Raw genomic sequence first — 25,590 nt, 5'->3', positions numbered from 1 at the left:
GGCATTGCGGGTAAATGTGGAAGAAAAGGTTGTTTGGCAACAGGGCAGAAAACAGCAAGCCTCTCGGTTTGTTTCCACCCTTTCCCCTTCCCATCAATCTGTTCAGATTTCATACAACTCAGACCCACAAAAGATAAACATGAATAGGTGCCTTCCCACTCTGGAGAGAGACACGTGCAAAAAGTCAGAAAATTGCAGAATGAAGGCAGGACATCACACATTGTACACAGTAAATCAAAATTACAAGTCCATTAATATTCCAGGACAATTTTATTTCTGGCTTCGTAATGTACATCTATACAGGCCATATTAAAAAGGCTGCTACATAACAAGTGAATGCGTCTGCAACCTGATTTCATAAAGAGTATGCATGCCGTTATACACAAATGAGAGGTAGAAACACTGTATTAAAGACCTAATAGTACAAATATTTTATAAATAAAAAGTCTTCAGAATTAATGGAATCGCTTACAGATAAATAAAAGTACACATTAGTTTCCTTTCATAAAATAAAGCGAGGGGGAAAATGTTGACGAGCCTCATGAACAAGACAAATTCATTGCTAGATGGGAAATATTTCAAATACACTGTCTCTGGGAGGTTAAACATGATTGTTATGAAGGATTTAGTTCAATATTCAAGTATTCAAGCAGCTGAGTAACAAAAAAATGGAAAACAAAAATACTCAAGGGTGGAAAAAAATATTTACCAACTCTGCAATAGACTGCCCAGGGAATCGGGGGGGGGGGGGGGGAGGTGGGGACAAGAGGTCGTGAATGCCATGTCTGGCCTGGTCTGCTGGGCAGCGAACAACATTGTACAAACTACAGTAACTAGGCGTGCGATTTCTTTTAAAAAGGGGCAGGAATTGACACAGTGGGGGGGGACGAATAGAAAAGAACCTGACTGCTGATTTCCAGCTCAGGAGTACCACGCTGCATCGGCTTTCTTTAAATGTGTATTTCTTTCCAAGTTACCACCTACACTTTTATTTTAAAATTACAAAAATAAAATTTCCAATCACGTACTCTTTCACAAGTGCCACTGTTAGCGTCAGCTTAGTTGCAATCCTCCACCAGACTACAGGACGCCCATCTCTTGAACCTGAACCATTCAATCTAATCACACACACACACAATACAAAAATGGACAGTTGTGCTTGTTCACTTGGTTTACATATAGAGATATATATATACACACACACAGGATTGGAACTGAACCTTGAATTCTTTAGTTTATACGCCAGTGACAATATTGCCCTCCAGAAGCCAAACTTGGGCTTCAAAACAATCCAAACCTTTTTGTAATCTGGTTCCCAGAGTCTTGATACTTTTTTTTTTCCACCCCTGAAAATACTAAATGTTACATTAGTCTGCACAACAGGTTCTCAATCTACAGGAAAAACGCTTATCTCCATAATACTGTCTGAACAAACAGCATCATTAGCAATATTATCAGGCCCAGTGGCACGGTCACACTTATCACATGCACAACATAAAGCCAGCCCAAAAATATTATTTAAAAGTCAGCAATCACTGGCAAAAAAGAAACAAATACTAGTTTCATTATATACAGACAGTTGCTCTATATGAACTACTCAAGTATTTAATAAGTAAAAAAATGGAAAGGCTTGTAATTAATACAGGCTTTTTTTTTTTGCAGTCTTTTTGAGTTGAAGTGTCAAGCACTCTGTGCTTCTTGCTCCAAAAAGACTTTAAAACGTCTTTTTCAAATGCATCGGAGCTTAACCTGCTAGGACAGTTTTCTTTTTCCTATTTCTTCAATGCAGCTTTTAAGGTGCTCCGTTTTACAAGGAGTTCTGCATAACGTCACTGTTATCAAAGATGTTCAAAGAATTGTAGTAGTGCAATCAGAAGTGGTTGTCTGTTGGAGCAAAGTCTTTGCGGTTTCAAAAGCTCCCGTCTCGGGAAGCTAAAAAAAAAAAAAGTAAAACAAGAAAATCCCCTCTCTGTCCATCCAAATCCAAAGTGATGCCCAGTTTCCCTTCTGGTTCACAAGGTCACAGGGGTGGGGGGGTGGGGCTGTGGCCACCCCCCTCTCGCCCTGTCGTCAGCTTCCTATCCACATAAAGTGCTTATCTCCTCCTTGATGATCAGTTTCTGCGGTTTTGATATGTATGTGATGTAGCATCAGAAGATACAAGGCAAATGCGTGCCTTTGACTGGCTGTACAAGGATCCTGGTAAAACTTAAAACTGCCGTAAATAACTGTTGTTCACTTATCACACCATTAGTGTCTTTTTTCCTAAAAAAACGTAAAAGTTTCACTGGCAGAAAGACAACTTGTCAATTTGCCACAGGACTGTATATACACAACAAATTAATCAGATGGGACACAAAGTTCCTCTGATCTTTTTTTTTCCTGAACGTAGGTTTCTAAGCACCCAATGAGTTCTGTGACAAAAATAGAGGACAGGCTTCAGTTTTACTCTCGTGGTTCTCCAGTGATGAGTGGCTTTGGAAGCCAAAAGCAGTGACTCTGCCCCAGACTTTACCTCTTTTGAGGTAAACTGAAATGAAAGAATATGCTACATCCTTGAGAGGGTTTTCCAGAAGTATTAATCTATATTTATACATAAATTTCCTTTCTTTTGAAACAAGAACTCCTCTTTGGTAACTCTTCAAAAAAAAAAGTCAGTCAGTCGTTCTTCACTTTGTGGGTTGGCGTAGGCTGTGAAAAAAAATAAACCCAGTACAAACGGTTTTCCAAAATAAAGAGAAAAAAAAAACAGAAAAAAAAGAGAAAAGGCAACTCCAAGACTCTGGGACTTGATCCAGGAGAGGTGGTGGTCCCTGCTCTGCTGCAAGTGGTCCATTTCAGAAGGCTAGTTTTCACACAGAGCCACCGTGCCATGGCACAGTGCAGAGAGTCTGCGTTCAATGCTGGTCTTGTCTGAAAAACAAGTAAAAAATGTGTTTATTTTTTTTTAAAGTTAAAATGTCAGCTGGTCCACCTGTACAGATAACTCCAAACCAGGCAGAATTGACCTTCATTTCTCATGGCATGATCAATGGCACAGTCCGCCAATGTTCCCTTTAAGCTGCGCGACCCTCACGTGTAGCCGGCGCTTCAATGGGGAAAAACTGCTCATGTGCGGTATTCTGAATGGGACGCGCATTCCCCCCACCCCCCCAAAAAATTTACAGGGAACATTGCTGTCCACTCATTCATAGTGTGCACTCGACCCAGATAGTAGCACGTTCTCCTGGGCTTAGATGGTTCCCCATCAGCCCCAAGGTTGCAACCCAAGTTAAAATTGAGACAGTTCCTTCCCATCAGTAATATCACTAGGCAGCCTAGAGGGAAGGAGGCCTCAAATGCCAGCTCTGTTGGCGTAGGAAGTTCTAGTTTTTATTTTAAAAAGAAGCATTTAAGCAGATATTTAAAAAAATTATATATCAATTCACTCTCCAACTGATGTGGGGGCTCTGAACAAAAATACTTCCTCCTGGACTCTATTTTCCCCTTTATTCAATAAATCACTGTAACTGCTCAGGCAAATGGGAGTCAAATGACAAACTGTGCTGAACTGATCTTACAACTTTTGTCATTAAATTAAGTAGAAATTCAAATATTCACCATCAATGCATCTATCATTCTTTAGCAAACAGAGCAAGGCAACTGCCCATGCCACACTTAAAGTCCATCATAAGTAGTTGTAGGAGCCTGTGTGTTACAAAAGTGAACTCCCCTAACTCCATACTCTTCAATATTCATTGCTCCCTTGCGAAACATCTTGGGGAGATGACTGAAAGCGTGGTCAAAAAGATAGGTATTGAAAAGGCTTCTAAAGGTGGGAAAAGATGTAGAAAGGGGCAGCGGGGGGGGGGGGGAAAGCGTGTGCTCTGGGAAGTAGGGTCAAGATGGCTAGAAGCTCTGCCACCATTGGTGGAGCAGCTAGGAGGCGAGGAGGTGTTGGATGCCGGAGCTGGAGGATTGAAGTTCACTGTTTAGAATATAGGGCGGAGGAGGCTGCAGAGGTAGGATGGGGTGGGATTTGTAAATGAGGATGCTGATTTTAAATTAATCCCGGGGGGATGTTGCATCACAGAGCAGCATTACATGCAGTTTAGATTTTAAAGAGAACTACTTTACCATCGCAATCATTCCACAAAACTAAAAGTGCTGAGGCCAATCAATCATAGCGTCTGTATCGTCGCCCTGGCTGAGATCAGCTGACTCAGCATAACTTAGGGATCTCACCTAGCTTGCATGGTTCAGCTGTTCATTGCTTAACCCTGCTGAGCCATTGTTTAGCTTTCTAAAAGGAAGCTTTCATTTACGGATTAAAACAGAAAATACTGTAAATATACAGCATGGAACAGAGATGGACAGTACATTTCAGGTGCGGCCTTTCCAAAGGTCCAGCATTTGCGTTTTTCCAGAACTGTGTAGTTTCAGGATTTGTTTTTTGTTCTTAGCTCCACCATTTGTGTCTTTCTCTTTACCCTTACATTTGTGGATGTTGTCAATATCAGCGGGATCTTGCAGAGTCTTTGTCAAGCCTTCCAGCAGCAATGCTGCTTTGTGGTACCGGTATGTGATGTCCTCGGTTTGCTGGAACATTTCATCGAGTGCTGCTGACTGCACCTAGAGTTACAACAAAGACAGTAGCAGAAACAGCTGACAATTCAGAATGTTCAGTACACCATACAACACCCAGGGGACTGCACCAATATAGCTTAGAAATAATTCAAGGAGACACTTTCCTTAAAGACGCTATATAGATGCAAGTTGTTGTTGAAACAGCAGGGGAGTGGGACTAATTAGGTAGCTCCTTCACAAAGCAGACAAGATGGACCAAATGGCCTCCTTCTGTGTTGTATCATTCTAAAGTGAATTAAATGTTGTTGCTAACTTTACACTGCTTTATAAAGTATTATGTATGGAAAGAACTGACAAGTATCCAGTGGGTAATCCAACACTTTTGATGCTAATCTGAAAAATGATTTACTCTCCTTTTAGATCACCCTGAACCAGCCCAAGCGAGATGGCAGACAAATAACCTGGTCTCAGGCCTCTGGATAATTGAGCACAAGAAAAGCTAGTGTACGGAAATGGCACAGGGTGAATCCAATTTTCCTCCCCTCCCGACAAGGAGGCACTTGCCTTCCGGTTTAAGTTCATCTCCCCCTAACCTCCGAGATCATTAGCACATTGTGTGGCGTGTTGCTGGCTCAGGGTAGCCTTACAGCCTGGGACGGTTTCACCGGGCCTCCCCTTTTTCTAGAAGCACAACTATCCATCCAGCACCTCAAAATCTGACCCACTTACCACATACCAATGAATGTACCGCCAACAGCGAGACTCAATACTGATAAGATGGCAATGTGAATGTATGGACTATCACCTCACCCCAAGGAAATCCTCAAGATAATTTTGAAAAAAAGAAAATCTAATCTCAATTAAAGACTGAAATCGCTATTTTATTATTTCCTTTCCACTTCCACTGTGCGTTTCCACTGGGTGGAATGGATAGGTTATGGACTCTGCCACAATAGCCACTCTGTATGCTATCACCCAATATAAAGTATACATCACTGGAGAATTGCTGCCATGAAAGTTGTCCAGTGATGCAACAGCTATAATGAAAATCTTATGTCTGCACACACTTCCTGTTGTCAGCTTTTCCCATTCCAAATTCCTATGTCCACATTTATAATGTATACTGGTCATGTTGTAATGACCCCCTCCTGCCAGATTACCACCTTCAATTTTCTATCTTCCAGCTCTTGTGCATTGTAGAACAGCTCCTATGCTCCAACCAGCTCTACTTCCCAAACTGCCACAAGCTTTTCCATTTAACTTTCAATGACAATATAAAATTAAATTATATAAAAATAAAGACAGAATGCACGACTTTAAAATGGGTTCTGAATTCCCTGCCCTCAAATCCTGCTTCACCTGAAGACTACATTTGGTCTTGACTCTGTGTGCAATGCCACAAGATATCAGTGAGGCATTAAATAAAAATAAACTGATCATGCTATCCTTAGTTATTCACCTTTATGTACCATGATTGATACTTCATTACAAAAATCAAATCAGGCTATCCTCTGTCAAAATACCTCTCGAAAACAGACAGGTGGTAATAGTTACCATTTCCACAGCGTAGCTGTAGATCAGTTTCTCGGCAGTAACACTGTTGATTTCATCCACAAATCTCTGCTTATCGGAGAAGAAGCGATTCAGTTTCTCAGTAAGTTTCTTGCAAAAGGAGATGCAACACTTGTAGCGGTCATTCAAATTTTTAACGACTGCACAAGAGAAGACATAGGAGGATTATTGCAGCACAGGATCAATCTGATGCTCCTTGTTCAATTCATGTCAACCACATTTCATGGAAAAAAATTTCATGAGGCATTTAATAACTTTAGCCAACAGAGACGTTTCTTCAATTTTATGGAATTTTAAACTGATGGCATTATTAATATGCATGTACATATAGCTGCAACGTTCTTAAGTGATGAACAGTTTTGGCACCAGTGACTGGCTATAAGGTTTCCATTGATAATGCACATGAGAATTGACCTTGTGTAAAAATGGCAGTGTGTTTTGCTGTGTCTTTTTGCAGAAAGGAGGAGTGCATTGGGAATTAACATTTTTCCTGCATCATTACAACTGTAAGCACTGCAAGGTCAGGTGAAACACAGGGGGCTGAACACACAGCTTGTGCTAGGCTACAAATTCTGAAAGCCACAAATAGCATGTGCACATAAGCAGGTTATTTAACTTTGACTATATGACAACAGGACTGGAGGATGAGTATAAAATTGTCGAACATCAAGGTAGAACAGAAGTTAGAAGGGGATTTCTCCCTCCCCCCATCACAGTACATCAGAGAACTGGAATTTGCAACCATTGCCACTCCAAAGAATACTCAGTAGCAGCCCTGAAAGTCTTCAATTTAATTTTGAGCTCATTTAAATTTACAATGCCTTTGGAATCATTGAATTTTCATAAGAAAAGGCCTCCGTACCTTGTTTAACTGCTGTTGATGGGTTCAGCTTGCCTGATTTAACCCGGTCTTTGGCGAGGTGCAAAGAAGATGCTAAGAGCTGTGCTCCTTTCATGTACAGCACAAGCTGCTCCACTTGTCTGTAAAATAAATATAGGAATAAGTATTCCATCAAATGTAACATTTCACAGTCAACCAACAAATATCTGACACATCCCCACGTCCCACAGTTCAGGAAGGGGACTGTGCAAAGCAGTTGTATTCAGACAGGATGAAGCCTTGTTTACCATTAATACTTCAGTTCCCTAGTAGGGATACACTTTGGTCCTCGCAGACGGCACATTGATGTAAACTGGCTTGCCTCCCAATCTTTGTCAAACCATCAAGGGTAGACATTTTCCACACTGTAGCAAGACAGACGACTGGAGGGGTCTGTCAGCCAAAGACACTCCTTTGTATTACCTAGCAACTAGTCCGAGTGGCAGAACCCCAGATATATCTTGGCTGGCTGCTCTTTTAGGTCAGGAATGGTGCTGGAGAACCAAAAGCCTAAGTGTGCGTGTACGTTTTTGGAAGGGGAGGTTTCTATCACCAGAATGTCTCATTTTACGAAAGAAAGAAATGATTGGATTGTTCCAAATCACTCATATTTACACATCACCATCGGCTAGAAGTCACAACTTTCCTCATCAATGCTGTTCCATGAACTGATGAGCAAGAAATGCCGGGGATGGGGGGGCGCCATCAGTTGCATTTTACTTGCCACTCAACAGTACCGTCACCAAAATGGAGCAAAATTCACACAGTGCAACACGACAACAGAGCTGCAGTCACCTACAAGGACTTAAAAGAGCAACTTTGTGCTCTACTGCTGTCAGAAGGTACAAAACCATGCAAGATGCAGAGTAATATCAGATGCTTCTAGCATGCACTGCAAAGAAAAACACTTATTACAGTGAATGGAGTGTTTTTTTAAATAATATATTCAGAGCAACAGTATCAATTACCTAGATATTTAAGTTTTCACACTACAGATTTACTGACCCCCCCACATACCCCAACAAAAAGGTAAATAATGCAAGTACTAACCCCCACTCCCTGCTGAGACGACTGATCTGGTCAACCACTACACTCTCCTGGATTTGGTAGAGAGGCGCAGCGGAAGTCCCCAGGTCCAAACTATCTCCTTTCATCACTGCAATGTCCATAATGCATTCTGCAAACGTCAGCATTGTATTCAGGTGGCGCAAGGTATCCGTATGCTCTCTCTACAGTCAACAAACAGGAGAAAAAGTTACTTTTGTTTCTGAACTTTTACTTAAAACAAGCCCCAGATGTACTGTGATTAAGCCAACAGTATCTCATCAATTTCACTTCAATGAATCATTGAGCAAAAGCCATTAGCTCCTAGTATTAACTATATTGAGGCGAATTATGTTGAATGTTCAAAATGATTGGTTTAAACCAAACAGCTCACAAACTAAAGGTGATTTGTAAAAGAGTAAGTAGGTAACATCACAATGATTGTGCAGGCATTATATATTACGTAGTATATACCAATGCAACAAGATTACACTACACAGTGAGTGAGTGACAATTTCAGCCATACCTTCAGGAAGAAGACATTGAAAAGAGGGCATGCACTTTCCCCTGCAGTTAAAGGTAGGTAACCCCCAAAAAGCCGATATTCTCTCAAGTTTAGAAGAATGAGAGGTGATCTCACTGAAACCTATACAATTCTTAGAGGGCTTAACAAGATAGATGCTGAGTGGCTGTTTTCCCTGGCTGGATAGTCTACAACTAGAGGTTATAGTCTCAGGATCAAGGGTCGGCCATTTAGGACTGAGATGAGGAGGAATTTCTTCATTCAGAGGGTGGTGAATCTTTGGAATTCTCTACCCCAGAGGGCTGTGGAGGCTCAGTTGTTGAGTATATTCAAGACTGAGACTAATACATTTTTGGACACTAAGGGAATCAAGGGATATGGGGGATGGGGCAAGAAAGTTGAGTTGATCTTATTGACTGGCAGAGCAGGTTCGAGGGGCCATATGGACTCCTTCTGCTCCTAGTTCTTAAAGCTTGCCTCTCAGCAGTTGGTTGCAGATCAGCCGTGACTTATGAGGTATTTGGTTTCCGTTTTAGCATAACCATCAATAAAGTGAAGACCTTGGACTGAAGGGAGCGAAGATGGGGGCGGTACCAGGGGGATTAGCCAGGGTGTGACAGAGTAAGGATTTTACTGGCGACAAGGCCATCAAAGGTGGAGGCGAGGGTGCGATTAAGCAGATCGATAGCTGCAGAGGTATCGCAAACGAACCAAGGGCCAAAGACTAGACAGTTGGGAGTCTGAAAGTGTCGTTGAAAGTGACGTGGGGGAGGGATTTTTTTAATTTTAAAAACAGGGCTGGACGCAGAAGGAAGTGGGGTTGGGAGGGGAATGCGAGTGGTGAAGGATACAAGGAAGTGATCAGAGATGGCTCTGTCTGTGATTGAGACAAATTGAAATAGAGAGGCCACGTGAGATGGGTTAGCCGCGAATATGGATAGGAGAAGTTATATGCAGGGAGAGGTTAAGGGAACACAGGATTGTAGTGAACTCAGAGGAGAGAGGGCAAGGCAAGTTGAAATAGAGGTTGAAATCACCGAAGCTGAGAAGTCACTCGGTGCAGAGGCTGAGGGAGGAAAGCAGTGAGGATATCTCAGAGAAACTTGGCGAGGGGCTTGGATGGGCGGTAGAGGATGAGGATTTTAAAAGGAGGTGGAATAAGGTGAGGGGCTCCAAGCTGGAGAAGGTGCCAGAGGAGTATGGGGAGAGACAGGAGAGATTTGGTGATAAGGCCCACACCCCCACCATGGCGGTTTGTGGAAGGTATAGCCAGGTGGTCTATAAAAACACCACATGGTCACCCAGTATAATATTTGCGTGCTTTACATTTGAAAACTTGTTAAAATTTTGGCAAAGTCACTATAAAAATTCAACGTCTTAGAAAGCGTCAGGTTTATAACAAAACCTGAAAGTAGAGAATAATTTTATTTACGGTTACATAGGATATACGGCACAGAAACAGGCCATTCAGCCCAACCAGTCCATGTCGGCGTTTATGCTCCACTCGAGCCTCCTCCTGTCTTTGCTCATCTAACGCTCAGCATAACCCTTTATTTCCTTCTCCCTCATATGGTTATCTAGCCTCCCCTGAAATGCATCTGTACTATTCGCTTCAACCACTCCCAGTGTTTTCACTGATTTTACAAACCAAGACCACATACCATTGAGAGACAGCAGAATTGATGAAGGGTATTGTGTGCTATTTTCAGGGAGATCGCTATCCCCTAAAATAGGTGCAGTTCTTTTGTTTACATCTCAGCTGTTCTTTTTCAAACCCTCACAGGACCAAATGATGCAACAGCAGCTGATGTGCCAAATGGCACATATGATAAAATGTCACATGATGAGTATGCTCAAATAGGAAAGTCACCAGGAGACTTGGGAACAGATTTGTTGGTTCTGGTAAACAAACTGCTCGAGTCTCTCAAGCATTCAGTTGTACAACCACCTCAAGTATTGTCTGTTTAATAACCACCATTATACAATAGAAAACCCAGTTAAAAACTCATTTCCGTCAGCTGCAGATAAGGAGATTTAAAAGACAACAAAACAATCCATATAGCAACAGTACGCTGCACTGTCTCCTTCCTTCCTGTCTCTAGCAACGCACACTCTTTGCAAAGTGTACAACTCTAAATATAACTTAAGCTGTTTCCTGTTATGGTGTAGAGGAAAATAAAAACTAGAGAAACAGGCTTTGTAACTGCTGTGGCTCCCCCACGACGCCAGTGATACAAGGCCTAAAAGCCTTGTTTGTAATACAGCTGCAAATCACAACAAATGGGAATTTGTGGAAGATTTCATATTCACTGAAATTCATAGTGCAAACATTTGTTGTCAATTTCAGGAACCCCATATTTGAGCATACTGGTTCTACAGCGCTTTACAGCAGCAATTCAATCTCTGGTAGCTTAAACACACCTCACCGCTCGTGCTCTATATTGCAACACTGTTGCTGACAGCATTCCCAGATATGGTGCTGTAAACAGGACGGCACTGCCTTCCGAGGTGCGTGGATGAAAAACAGCTGGTTTTTTTTTGCTGAGCCTTTGGAGGCAGTAGGGTCTCAAGTAGCATTACTAACACTGCCACCAACAGCAGAGACAAGGATCTTTTCTGGCTCTTTAGGGGTTCAGCACAACTCTACAGGGCAGGGCTAACAGTTTTTCACTCTATGCTCTGTATATACCATTAAATCACTATGAACTACACACTGTGATTTTCCAATGCTGTGGAATTCACATTTCCCAATATTAGGATAGTCCACAGCACAGGGACTCTTGGGCAATACCACAGTACTGTTTTGTGGAGCAGTTCTCTAATTATAGATAGGCCAGAGATCAAAGTACACACCCCAGAATTTATGGTGTTAAAGTAATACAGGGTTAAACATTTGGAATATTCCAGCCAGTTCAAGGATTTTTCAGGTTGTCAGGGTTTTGCTGCTACCATCAAACTTCCCTTCGTGAACACATTCCACCATCCTTCCCTGCACCCTGGGGTTATGGCTATGGAGGGTTGTCTTGGACGCTAAGAAACCAAGGTTGAACTGCAGAGATGCAAGCACTGATAATATACAAATTTTACTTAAATTAACTTTGGGATCAGGGAGAATACATGCAGAATTGTCCCTCGAGAGGCCAAAGAGGTGAGACAGGGTCTACAGTAAGGCAAGGTGTACAGTGTCTGCGGAAGGAGTGGAGTTGATGGCCAAATGGCCTTTACTGGTTCCATGCTTTCTTACATTCTTGAATTCGATATCAGGGTGTATTCATTTTTACCAAAAAATTAGTGCAATTGTTCAGGAATCTCTGAAAAATGGAATAATCCTTTGTTCATGATCATTAAGGTTCAACATTTGTGACAATTTCCTTTTGGTGAAAATGGCATTGCATTTTCCACTGCAAAGTTTAATTGAGCATACCATCTTTACTTGGGTTCAAATACTGCGCAGGAGCTGATAATGTACTATACAATGAAAATCAATCTATACATTGAGAGAATACATGTCTGAACTTATAATATTACTTTGGCTCTTGGGCAACATTCCATGACCTGTAATTGCACAAAACAATTTGGTGGCTCAGAGTTACCACTCACTTGAAGAAGTGAAAGACATTTGCTTCATCTTCAACTCAAACCATTAAGGGAGCTCACCTCCATTAAAGTCTCTTCTGGCAGTTCTGGAGCTTCAAATGTGATAAATCCTTCTAAACTGGGAGGTGAGGTGCCAAACGTCATATACTTCAGACTTGAAGGACCCTCTGCTCCAGGAGGCGAGGTGCCCATGTAAGCACCTGGCGGAGAGCCCATGTAAATCCGCCCACTGTTAGAGCAGAGAGATCCGAGTGGGCTGTTTGAGCCAACTGCAAGGAAAAGAGGGCAAAAATTAAGCGGAAGGAGCCCGTGGCCCTCAAGGTATAGTATTTTACTGATAGCTATGGAATAGAAGGAACCATACTGTTACAAAATTATGTAATTTCCAAACTAGGAGGATTTTAAGTCCCTCAGCTTTGTAAGAACAGTATTAAAGAAAAACACCAAACTCATGCAAACTGCTGTTCCAAAATACGTCATATAATCAGGACCATTTTCAAATGACACTCTGCCGGTATAATGACTTTGTAGTTATCATGAAATGAGGGTTGATCAGCCATTTTGGATAACCACACCTTTGATGTCAACTCTTCTCCCCAAACCAGCGGACCACCTCCCCCCCGGTAACCCGTGTTGCAGTGTGAAAGGCTATAGGCTGACTAAAGTCATGTATAGTTTTAATTTCGTCAGCAGTCAAGTCTTACCTGACATTGTCCTTGCTCTGGTGACCATGTGGCTGCTATGGGGAGGGGTGACACTACTTGGTGGTGAACCTACAGTGAACACCACAGTCCTTGGGCTCACTCCTATCACCATGGCAGGGGAACCCACTGTCAAACCAGAAGCACCTGCTGGAGCTGGGCAGAAAGAAAAATAAATCATGCAAACAGGAAGAAATAGTGCAAAATGTTCAGACTGCAAAAAGCACCTCAATAGAACATACAAAAAATACAGAGAATTTGCGAACACTTTGTGCACTATTTCTACTCTGTACTAAATTTAAATGTATGAACTGGCTGGGTTCAAGCAGTATGTTGTACCAATGTACTGTGCTGTGTAATGGTAGGAGGCAAGCACCTCTCAAACGTTTCCCACAAGGTGAGTTTTTGATGCCAGTTGGGCCATCAGAGGGAGAGGTGATAATCAGAGGCACGGCATCTCCAGGAGGAAAAGAAAACAAGTTCAATTAAGATGCTATAGTGCACCTCAGTCATGGAATATTGGCTTCATAATGCCCAACCTTCTGGATTACAATTATACATTGGTGCTGGGAGAAGGGATCAGAATACAAAGTGGAGGGGAAATATTGTCATTTTGGGAATCACTCAGATATATGTAACAATACAAACTTAACCAATCTATTCCACTTCTTCACAATAATCTAAAAAGTTTTTTCTCCCGTATCTCTTACTTTGTCTCATTGCCTTCCTCTCCCTGCAGGAGTTGACATGCACTCACAGGTTCTGGGAGGCTGCAGCCCTCCAATACCTTGCTAACTTAGTCATTTGCGAGGCTGGGCAGTGAGTGTCCGCAGGTAATTTAACAGTGGATGTGAAACCGCAGCGGAGACTGAAGCTGTCCTCACCCAGTGTGCACACACTAACACCAGCAGCAGCAGAGTAACCAAGTGTAGGAATCATAGAAATTTACGGCACAGAAGGAGGCCATTCGGCCCCATCATGTCGATGCCATCCAAAAAAGTGTTATCCAGCCTAATCCCACTTTCCAGCTCTTGGTCCGTAGCACTTTAGGTTATAGCATTTCAAGTACATATCCAAGTATTTTTTAAATGCAATGAGGGTTTCTGCCTCTACCACCCTTTCAGGCAGTGAGTTCCAGTTGGGCCATCAGAGGGAGAGGTGATAATCAGAGGCACGGCATCTTCAGCACCTCCACTACCCTCTGGGTGAAAACGTTCTCAACTTCCTTCTAATCCTTCTACCAATTACTTTAAATCTAAGCTCCCTGGTTATTGACCCCTCTGCTAAGGGAAATAGGTCCTTCCTATTCACTCTATCTAGGCCCCTCATCATTTTATACAAATTAATCAAGTCTCCCCTCAGATTTTCACACTCCTTCGTCCAGGGACACAGAGGCCAATTGTACCACTTAATTCCCACCCCAGCTTGGAATCAGCTAATTCAGTGCAGACGAGGGACCTGCCTGGTGTGCAGCAGCAGTACCTCAGCAGAGTGCAAAGGTACCTTGATGGTACACTAACCGCTGTGGTAGTGTTCCATTACCCCAACACCCACACACTAAACAGTTCTTCATCGATGATCTTTGTAAAACCCGCAGCAGGAAAATGGGGAGAAAAATAACTTCAAGGTTTGAACAGACCGCTCCAGAATGGCATCAGTGGGGACATGGAAAAGATCACCTGGTTGCCCTTTCAGTTGAAGAATGTTGCCAAACATATAGAGATGAAGAGACTTAAACAAAGAAAAGAGCTGGTGGCAAGGAACCAGTAAAAGTCTCAATCTAGTTTTCAGTGCAGCAGATACAAAGATAATAAAACAGATACTAGATACCAAATACAAACTGAAGTAACTGGCATGAGGATGGAATCGAAGGGATACCTCAAAACAGTATCAGCATCTTAACAAGCAATTTCCTTTACCTGTATCCATCGGACGCTCGGTATTGAGACTGTCTGTGCTGCCTTGATAGGTCTGCCCTCCAAATGTGGTCTTTATCACCTGATCTGATAATTTTCCTGTACTTACGGATCTGTAAAAAGATTAAAAACTTCTTTTGTCTGGTTTAACAGAGGGCTTCCAGTAATAAGCTAAATTTAGTGACCAAAGCCAACATTGTGAACACATGCATGCCAAAATATTCTGTTTTTTTTTGGTAAAGTTTTATAGAAAGCAAACTTGCATTTCTATAGCGCCTTTCACAACCTCAGGATGCCCCAAAGCGCTTTACAGTCTGACATAATAAAACTCACTACGCACTTGGTTTGAGTATAAAGCAAGGCTTTAATCAACTTGTTTCAGAACATGGAGGTCTAGTTATCTTTCACTAGTTCCTGTTTACACAATGTCGTGGACAAGCTGGGGCCACGCCCGAGTATTTATACTCCTTGGACGGTGCCACCAGCTGGCCGTTCAGTGTTATTTCATGAGTCTTTCTTCATGGATCATAAAATTCATAACATAGTCAATGAAGAACTTTTGAATGTAGTTGCTGTTGTAATGTAGGGAAATGCAGCAGCCAATTTGCACACAGCAAAGTCCCACAAACAGCAATGAGATATATGACCAGATAATCTGTTAGTGATGTTGGTTGAGGGATAAATATTGGCCAGGACACCGGGGAGAACTCCCCTGCTCTTCTTTGAATAGTGCCGTGGGATCATTTACATTCACCCAAGGGCAGACGGGGCCTCGGTTTAACATCTCATCTGAAAGACGGCACTTCCGACAGTGCAGTGCTCCCTCAGTACTGAGGAATCTACAGCCTTCTGATTTGGAGGTGAGAGTGCCACCTCTGAGCCAAGACTGACACTATTATAATCATGGTGAAGGATTCAGCAATGCCATGTGGTAGCTTTATCGGCATTAAGCACCCTCAAGTCAGATGTAGCCCAGCCCAGGCGCAGAATAAAGCTCACTCTATTCTGCACTAACAAGAAGTGTGCGTCTTCTCAGTCAACTCATCTAGTCTCTGGGAGCAGGTTGCCTCCTTACCCAGGAAACATATTTAACTTTTGTTAATACAACCAGTCTAAGTCAAGGATTAATATGGATTGCAGAAATATCAAAGAACAAAGCAAATGGTACCTGCCAAAAGTAGTTTTATTCTCCTCGGAAGCTGTACGCTTCGCACTTGCTTGTGGATAATGATAGGTGCAGAACTCCCTAGCCTCCAGCATGGCTTTGGACTGTATTGGTGGACTCTCAGTTAATCCTTGCTGCGCAGCCAGGGCAAGCAGATTGGAAGATGCTTGAGTTTTAGGTAGCTTGAGAGGAGCAGTGGTCTACGGTAGCACAAACATGGCAAACTTAAATTCATCTGAAGAGCCATCAAACACCTTTCCCAACCTCCAAAATAAATTCAAAGAGTAACATTTTCATTCTCTGGAAGTGACTAGTATGATCGTTGCACATTTACATACCTTTGTTGGTGACCCAATGATGGTGGGCAACGGAGTTTTATGCAGCCAATCTGAACTCCGAGGAGATGTTCCCATGTGCTTTGTGGGGGAAGTACCAAGGCTGACTGGTCTGCTAGGCTGTGGAGAATGGCTACATCCATACCCTGCTGATGGAGGGTAGACTGGGTCCGAGTGCTGCTTACGTAGCTTCTGTTTGCTCTGGTAGATGTCAGTAAGAGTTGGGCCACTCTGAAGTCTGGCACCCAGTAAGTGTGATTGAGGAGATGGTGAACCTGGAAACAATAATATTTTGTTTTCAGTCTCATGGTCTCAGGGAAAGTAGTATCAACACAAATCGCCATTGATACGGCAACACGCGAACAAAATGCTACATTCCTTTCTTTGAATCTGATCCACTTTGCTATGGGTACACTTACCTCACTGCAGACCATAATATATCCTTTAATAATTACAACACCCGAGGAGAAATAGCAGTAAAAAAGTGAGATGTCCAACATCAAACTAGAACAGGCAGTTTCTTGAATTCCTTTATAGACCAAGCCCCCCCCCTATAAAATGTTCAGTGCAAACAGAATAGGTTATAGTTAGCTATGAGAGAGAAGTAACCCCCACCCCCTCAAAAGAATTATACACACAAACTAAAAGATATATGGTGTGGTTAATTGTAGCTAATTATTAGCTGCCACTTGAAGCAAAAGCAGAACCTCCCAGTGAACTTGGGAAGTAGTGCTTGTTTAGTTTGGGTGGACAGTGAATGTTTGCAGAATGTGCTAACAGTGGGTAGTTAGGGCCTCTGAATACATTACTGGGAGATCTTAATATATTTTTATGCCAATTATTGCACTGAATCATAAACTGAAAAGCAGCTCCTAAGTCTAAGCAATTGGAACTCAGACGTTTAAAAAAAAATAAAAGCATCACTTTTCACATAACATGTTACGTTGCAAAGCACATTATAAGCTGCAGGGCTTTTAAATAATGTCCATTTAAAAGCTGCCTACCAGAATAACTTGAATAAGATTTTTTTTTGCATATGCTGGGAATGACGATTAATACTCACTTGTTCATGTGAGGCAACTCAATCTCTTAATTTGAATCTTATCCTCTATGTATGGAAATATCAGTGTTCTGATATAGTATTTTCGGTTACTCCAAGTGTCATGCTGTTCAACTTAATTCAGTCGGGACCATTTTACCTTTGGTTCAGAAGGCTTTTCGTTTCAGCTTCACACCACAGCCAGAGCACATAATCTAGGCCGACATTCCAGCACAGTGTTTTATGATCTGAAATGTCACCCTTCTGAGAGTGCACCTGCCTGTTCTAATGGTTCAGGTAGATGTTATAAAACCCATTGCACTGAATAAAAGCAGGGAGTTCGCCCAGTTTCCTGACCAACATTCCTCCCTCAACCAATACCAAAATGCCAGCAACATTTGCTTACAGTCACTGCACTTCAAAATGTAATTAATTCTGTAAAGCGTTAGAGGTGTTTTGATGTGAAAGATGCCATATAAATAAGGATCATCTTTAGAAAGGTTTACTCTGCAAATTTCCTTTCTCTGTTCAAAATTCCTTTCCACCCTGAACTGATTAATTTTAAATTGGATGGCAATAACTACATAGATGATTTAGAAAGTGATATGTTAGAAAGATACTCTCACCATTTAAAAAAAAACTCTACAAGCCATCATTTTTTCTTTATGAAACATTTTCATAGTACACCCATTTCCCGTGAAAGACTTCAAAAGATATTGACTGCAGAGTTCAACAGCCAGACTGAATTTTTTTTAATATAAAGAAAATGCAACAACGGTCAACTATTAAGTTGAACAGCACAACCTCAAACTATGACCTGACACCGGAGATTACATTTCTTTGTTACAACCTTAACCACAAAATTATACTATAAACGGATTACATAGTCAACTTTAAGACATTTCAAATGGGAAAAATAAAAATCAATTTCCCTAACAGAGTTACAAATAGAACAAGTTACTTTCCCCCCAAATATCACTGACAAAAAAAAAAATCACCTATTTCATATATTGGATGTACCATAAAACATTCTATACTGTACAACAACTTGCATTTATATAGCGCCTTTAACATAGTAAAACGTTCCAAGGAGCTTCATCCGACAAAACTTTATACCGAGCCGCATAAGGAAATATTAGGAGAGATGACCAAAAGCTTGGTCAAAGAGGTAGGTTTTAAGGAGCGTCTTAAAGGAGGAGAGAGAGGCAGAGAGGTTTAGGGAGCGAATTCCAGAGCTTAGGGCTGAGGCAGCTGAAGGCACAAACTTGAAATAGATAGCAATCTATAAAAAAGACTTGTATTTATATAGCACCTTTCACAATCTCACCTCAAAAGCGCTTTACAGCCAATGAAGTACTTTTGAAATGTAGGCACTTCATTTGAAGTGGCAGCCAATTTGTGCACAGCAAGCTTCCACAGACAGCGATGAGATAATGACCAGATAATGTTTTAGTGATATTGATTGAGGGATCAATATTGGCCAGGACACTGGAGATAACTCTCCTGCTCTTCTCTGAAACAGTCTCATGGGATCTTTTACATCCACCCGAGAGAACAGAGCCTCAGTTTAATGTCTCATCCGAAGGACGGCACCTCTGACAGTGCAGCACTCCCTCAGTACTGCACTGGAGTGTCAGCCTAGATTTTTGTGCTCAAGGCTCTGGGGTGGGACTTGAACCGACAACTTTCTGACTCAGAGGCGAGAATGCTACCCACTGAGCCACAGCTGACACCTATATCATATATTTTAAAAATCATCGAAGGTCTGTGCACACTTCCTATCTGCATTATTTGCCTTTCTATTGTCACACTTTGTCACGTTTGGCTATATAAGCTTGTCATGCTGCACTCTGGCCACTGGGTGACTTTGTACCCAGTCTGTAAATATCTGCACAGAACCTCAGAAAATTCAGGACCTTCTGCCACCATCTTGATTCATCTCCTTTTTGGTTTGAATTTCATGTTTTAGGCTCAACTTCCCTTTTTTCAAGTTTAATTTTGAATTGTGTAATTCCCTCAAATTCAGAAATAAGAGATCAGACTGTCAGCAAAAAGATTACATTAAATTAAATCATGAATTGGGTTTTCTCCCACATCCAATGTTGTATTCTTTCTATCGCCAATCTGATCCTTCACGCGTTGTTCAGTCAGTGGCCCTAGCTTTGATTTTTCTTTTAATTCATTCTCGGAATGTTGGCGTCACGGGCAAGGCAGGCATTTATTGCCCATCCCTAATTCTGTGTAAATTAAAAGTACTGTAATTACATTTCATGTTCAAGCCTCTGCACTTCTTGCCTGGAGCAACAGCATACACCCATTCATGGTCCTTATTGTGAGCATTCTGCTAAGAATAAGCCACAGATGAGACAGGCCTGCAGTTGTTGGAGCAGCATGGCTAGTCCCTTATTCCTTCCTAGCATCTCCCCCCCCCCCCCAACCATGTAGCATTGCCAATACCTGCTCCACCTCCCTACTCAGCAGCATGGCCATTCTTTAAGCCCGCTCCACACTCAAGATCAGCCACTCCCCCTTACCACCGAACAACAAAGTCAGTCCCCATCCCTGCTGAGCAACATGGCCTGTGCCGGACCTCTCCCCGCCAACCCCCTGTCCTCCCCATAAGCGTCCCTGCATCAAACACAGGCCCAGTCCTGAACCTTCGGCATCCCTCTTCACAGATCTCTCTAACTTAGCCAGCTACCACCTACCTTTGCAGCAGGTATGCAATCAGTGACCTATAGACTCCCCCCACGGGCATGGGTTTATCCAGTGAATAGCTCAACTATACAGACCAGAAAAGCACCAGATCCACCCCCCGTCTGCGTGAAGTTAGCTGAGCTCTATGTAATAAACAAAGAGATCTGAATGAATGCATAAAGTGTTTCGTGAAGAAATGTCATGAATTGTAGAAAGGCCTAGTCACGGTTCATCCATAGAACTGAAAACAAGTACTCAGCAGCACAGCGGAACAGAAACTTGCTCCAATATCCTTTTTACTTGCTAATGCAGATTCCATAAAACAATTGGTGTGTGAGATTTTGACTCCCTATAATGCTCACCTGATGGGGTTCTGGATCTTGACTCGTGTCCCTGAGGCAGACCACAGCAGCAATGACTAAGCTGTTCAGGGATAGTCCCAACTGCAGAAACAGGCAATAGTTACTAAGTCGCATCTGGACCATTTCAAAAGGAAATCATTTTAACAGTACTGGATCTCCATCAGGCATTTCAATGAACTTGAAGACTTATCAAAGCCAACAGCAAAAGTTTTAATAAATAAATCGAGAGAGAGAGCGGGAAATGTGGGTCTATTAAAGCAAGACTATAATGGATAATAACAAAATGGTGGACTTGTTAAATTAGCACTTTGTATCAGTTTTCACAGTGGAGGAAAGGACAAAATACCAGTGGTACAAGGGAACCTAAAAATAAGTCAAGGGGAGGAATTTAGTATATTTAATAATTTTCTTTCCCATGGCAATGGAGAAAATAATGGGATTAAGATAGACAAATCTCCAGGAACTGATGGTTTCCACCCCAAGGTATTAAAAGAAATAGGTGATGCAATTGTAGATGCTTTAGTCATAATTTTTCCAAAGTCTAGGTTCAGCAATTCTGCCTTTGGATTGGAAAATTGCAAATGTCATTAAATTATTTAAGTAGGGAGGGAAAGAAAAGCCAGATAACTACAGACCCGTCAGTTCAACATCAATTGTGGGGAGATTACCGGAATCTACCATCAGAGACAGAGTGACTGAACACTTGAACAGGTATCAATTGATCAAAGAGAGCCAGCATGGATTTGTGAAGGGCAGGTCACGTTTGAAAAATCAGGAAGCACTTCTTCACACAACAGGTCGTAGAAATCTGGAACTTGCTACCCCAAAAGGCTGTGAATGCTGGGTCAATTGAAACCGAAATTGGAATTTTCAATACTAAAATCAACAGATTTTTGTTAGGTAAGGGCATCGAGGGATATGAAGCAAATTAAATTGAGGTGCAGATCCATCCGGATCTAAATGAATGGTGGAACAGGCTCGAGGGGCTGAATAGCCCACTCCTGTTCCAATGTCAAAACACATTCTCTTCACTGGGAGCGATGTACTCTACAAAGTGCATCAATCTTGTATGATATGTGTGGGGCTAATGCAGGACAAGTGTTGCCTTGCATGTGGTTTGTGCTACAATTTATACATAAACAACTGAAAAAAAAATCTAATACAACATTGAATTTGTTCCACATACACACCTAAAGGTGAAGGAGAGTAAGGCCGGGAGGATCCGGTGGAGAGTCTGCGGCCTGGATTTTGTGGTGCATCTGCTGCGACTGGTGACCCAGATGTTGGCTTCACAAAACCCATTGGGCTTGTGTTAGATCTCTTCACCATGCCAGACCTGAAAAGTTCATAAAGCAAACACTGAGTACACAACAACTTGCATTTATATAGCGCCTTTATCATAGTAAAACGTCCCAAGGCGCTTCACAGGAATGTTATCAAACAAAATTTGACACCAGGCCACATAAGGCGACATTAAGATAGGTGACCAAAAGCTTGGTCACAGAGGTAGATTTTTGAGGAGCGTCTTCAAGGAGGAGGTGAAAGATAGAGAGGTGGAGAGGTTTAGGGAGGGAATTCCATAGCTCAGGGCCTAGGCAGCTGAAGGCACAGCCGCCAATGATGGGGTGATTAAAATAGAGGATGTGCAAGAGGCAAAATTGGAAGAGCACATAGATCTCGAAGGGTTGTAGGGCTGGAGGAGGTTACGGAGATAGGGAGGGGCGAAGCCATGGAGGGATTTGAAAACAAGGATGAGAATTTTAAAATCAAGGCATGGCCAGACCGGGTCAGCGTGCACAGGAGTGATGGGTGAATAGGCCTTGATGAGGGTTAGGATGGCAGTTTTGGGTGAACTCAGCTGCTTCAGTGGAACTCTCATCCACTGCTCTCCTTTTCCCCATCTTTTTTAAAAGTAGCAATTATTCCTGGGATACTGTTCCACACATGTTCGAAGCCCTCAGATATCTCATGCAGGTGGCTGGTCTTTGTGTGTGAGCTCAGAAAATGCGTGTCAACATCACAGCTCAGCCTAATCTAGTCCTTCCTTGATGTTTACAGATATAAAGAGAGGGAGCCCAAGCTCATTTTCTGCACAATAATCTGGGACTACTGACCCCCACTGCCATTACAGCACAGATGTGATAACTTAGCACAGATCGTGGATTGAACCTTCTTGGGCAGGAGAAGACTGTCGCTCTATCTAGCCCACCTATCCAAGTTTTCCCATGGCGCACTTCCAATAACTCTGAATCCCATTTGTTGGTAAGAACCTGTCTTGCTCTTTCTCGACATCAAAAAAGGTTTCTTATTCCACCACTCATGCCACATATTTACCACCCTTTTAGTAAAAAAAAGTCCTTCCTGCATTTCCTATAATCATCCTTTCAGTAAATTACCAGCTAACATTTTATTTGTTCTATTTATAGCACACATTTTAGTGGATTGGTAACTGGTTCTACTATGGGTTCGTGGTAAAAAAAACAACCACCCTTGAAACAGGCCTCCAGGTGGCATAACATACAAGCTCCACTGTTAAGTCCGTTTCTATTCTTGAGAGTTTATGGCTGCTGGGTGTAAATGAGATTTTTCCACAATGGTGACTTGTTGATACGATGCTCACTTAACATGAAAACTTGTTGAGATTAGTTCTCTCTCTTCGCTTATAGAAAGCATTTTCTGCCTTTACTCTGGGCCTCCCTGCAGCAGACACCAATTGCTGTCTAGAGCAGGATGAGTGGCCAGTCATACACTCCCAACTCTCTGCCAATGCTTCCCTTTTACTTTGCTGGAGGATAACTTATCTATTGCTTTTCTTCCTTACTGTGGGCAAGCCTCTGCTTGCTGCTCCTTTAAAAAGCATGAATGAGATTGAGAATCCAACACACTGAGAACCCTCAAGTGAACAGAAACCACTCCATCGCACATAAAATTAGGAGTACAGGTAGACTATCCTTTATCCGAAAACCTCGGGACCAGCCGTGTTTCGGTTTTCGGAAAATTTCGGATTTCAGAAGGTATTTTATAAGACTGGGAAATTTGTCGGGGGTGGGGGTCGGGGTCAGCAGGGGTCAGCGTCGGCGGGGGGTCGGGGTCGTGCGCACGACTTATGCTGAATGAAAAAACTTTCGGTTTTTAGAGGTTTTCGGAAGTTCGGATAAAGGATAGTCTACCTGTATTAGTAAACTATGCCAAACTACAAAAGTACAAATCAATCCCTGCTAAGTTCACTTTTTCATTAGTATTACTGCAGTTTAAACAAAGCATACAAAAACAGCCGAAAGGGGCCGAACTTATGCCGTATTCAAGGTTGTCTCAATACAAACAAAGGCAACACAGAAGATTTTTAGTCATTTCATGCAATGCTACTCTCAACGCAAAATCGCCTAGAATAGTTTCCAGTATTTCAACAGCCCATTTTTTCAGCAGTTTAATAGTGTAACCTCTTTCGTGCACAAACCTTTTCGATTCACAAATGGGAGGTGCAGGGACAGGTAGAGAGAAGATACCAGAATTTTTAAAATGAAAAAAATGTACTGTTAAAAGTTGTGTCTATAAGAATGTATATTTGTAATGATTTGTCAAGTGCCTCCAGTACTGACTATTATCAATCACGTGGTCAGCATGGACAGATTCCAAACCTTAAGCAGAAACCAGTCAGTGCAACCCCCTCACAACCCAATGTCACTGACATAAGAAAACTACTAGGCACTTGGTCTAAACGTTAAACAAAGCTTTAATCAACTGTTTTACAACATGGAGGTCTAGTTGTGTCCTTCACTAGATCCTGTTAAGAATGTCCTGCGCAAGCTGGGCCCGAGTATTTATACTCTCCCTGGACAGTGCCACCCGCAGGCCGCTCAGTATTATTTCATAAGTCTTTCTTTCATGAATGACTGATTCATGTCAGTCACCATCAGTCGCTACAGTTCCAGAAAAATATATACAAAATATAAAGCGGCCCATCTGTGCATGCATCCTCCCACGATCCTGCACACTGCCTGCTCTGCCTCCCATCCACTGCCTTCCGGCTTCAAGCCTTGCCAGCTTCTGACCCATTCTCCTCAGTGACCCTATTCTAGGCTGTGTCCCACCCCTTACCTCGGTCACCCAATCGTTCTACATGTCTTAGTTGATAGCACAGTGACCTGCAGGCTTCAGAAAAGGAGCAGATGTCTTCAGCATCAGCACAATCACAACATCAGAACGAGCAAAAACTCAAAATCAGCGCTCTGCATGTCCCCACGTTACACGAGCCTGTGCATTGGGTTAAAACTCCTGCTCCCATTACCTCAGTATTGGCACCATGAGCAACATCACACAGATCCTCTGGTACAAATGAATGTAGAAATCTAGCTCTGGCTATTGTAGCATCCGGTCAACTCAGATGTTCTGCTGCCAATCGACTCATACCATTTATGATGCGGTATCAGTTGATTCCCGAGCAAATATCCCATCAACTGTAATAAATCCTGGTGTTTTTAAAAGGCCTTGGCACTTGGCAAATTCTATAATTGTATCTTGTCTTGCAAATGAGACTGAAAACAGCTGCAGTATCTCTATCGGGATGAAATTTGTCTAAGTATTAAATCACGGCAAAAAATTAAAGATGCTCAGACAGGAACTGATTGTGTGGAAAAAGCACAGTTACTCTGCTTAAGCTCCACCCACATCATAGCCGGACATGGTATTGAGAATGATACATGAAGCACTGTAGTCCGGTACTAGGTTAGGTTGCAACCTAGAAATTTAAAAACAATTGCTGATAAGAAAATTTGGAATGGAAGACATGACACTTTGAGATTGTGAAAATGTTGCTACTGTATATTCTTTAAACAGTTAAAATTTTTGCAAGCATGTTAGCATTACATACTAGAGTACACAGAATACAAATAAGTAACATACCTGGGTGACCCATAGGGATTAGTGTTATGGCTGGAACCGACATGCAGGTTCTGCTCAATCCGCTGGTAGTTTCGAATCTGCGTAGGGACAGGAATCGGAGCTGACTCAGTGCGAGGGGACACTGGAGGTGGACACTGCCTGGAGTCAAAACACATAAGAACTGGCCATGAGGCAGGAGTTACAGCTCCTCGATGTATCTGAACCATTATCTGGCTGTTAAAATGTTAGGCATTTAAAAATATCTCGAGCAGCTGCTATGTGACATCAACCTGGCAAGCAGGAGTCAGCAAC

General features: G+C 42.3%; 1 protein-coding gene across 8 annotated transcripts in view; it reads right to left on the bottom strand.

Moving 5' to 3' along the window:
- Window positions 1-234: 234 nt before the first annotated feature.
- The window catches only part of ulk2 (unc-51 like autophagy activating kinase 2), a 110,629-nt gene continuing 85,273 nt past the window's right edge, over window positions 235-25,590 (bottom strand). For 7 of the 8 annotated variants that reach the window (XM_085964766.1, XM_085964768.1, XM_085964767.1 and 4 more), the window contains 13 exons: window positions 25,300-25,437; window positions 21,588-21,733; window positions 20,398-20,478; window positions 16,303-16,574; window positions 15,968-16,164; window positions 14,803-14,912; window positions 12,887-13,039; window positions 12,243-12,451; window positions 8,069-8,247; window positions 7,001-7,119; window positions 6,121-6,278; window positions 4,476-4,611; window positions 235-2,913 (listed from right to left, as the gene is read on the bottom strand). In XM_085964766.1, the coding sequence (XP_085820892.1) occupies window positions 2,846-2,913; window positions 4,476-4,611; window positions 6,121-6,278; window positions 7,001-7,119; window positions 8,069-8,247; window positions 12,243-12,451; window positions 12,887-13,039; window positions 14,803-14,912; window positions 15,968-16,164; window positions 16,303-16,574; window positions 20,398-20,478; window positions 21,588-21,733; window positions 25,300-25,437 (1,966 nt within the window). In that variant the 3' untranslated portion in view covers window positions 235-2,845. The remainder of the gene's footprint in view (window positions 2,914-4,475; window positions 4,612-6,120; window positions 6,279-7,000; window positions 7,120-8,068; window positions 8,248-12,242; window positions 12,452-12,886; window positions 13,040-14,802; window positions 14,913-15,967; window positions 16,165-16,302; window positions 16,575-20,397; window positions 20,479-21,587; window positions 21,734-25,299; window positions 25,438-25,590) is intronic. The other variant, XM_085964770.1, reaches the window with a different exon arrangement.

The sequence above is a fragment of the Somniosus microcephalus genome, chromosome 22 (genome assembly GCF_052327205.1).
Source record: "Somniosus microcephalus isolate GS21.2 chromosome 22, FLI_Smic_1.0, whole genome shotgun sequence".
NCBI classification, from domain to species: Eukaryota; Metazoa; Chordata; class Chondrichthyes; order Squaliformes; family Somniosidae; genus Somniosus; species Somniosus microcephalus.
The sequence above is the reverse complement of the archived record's forward strand: the minus strand, read 5'-3'. Positions and strand labels throughout refer to the sequence as shown.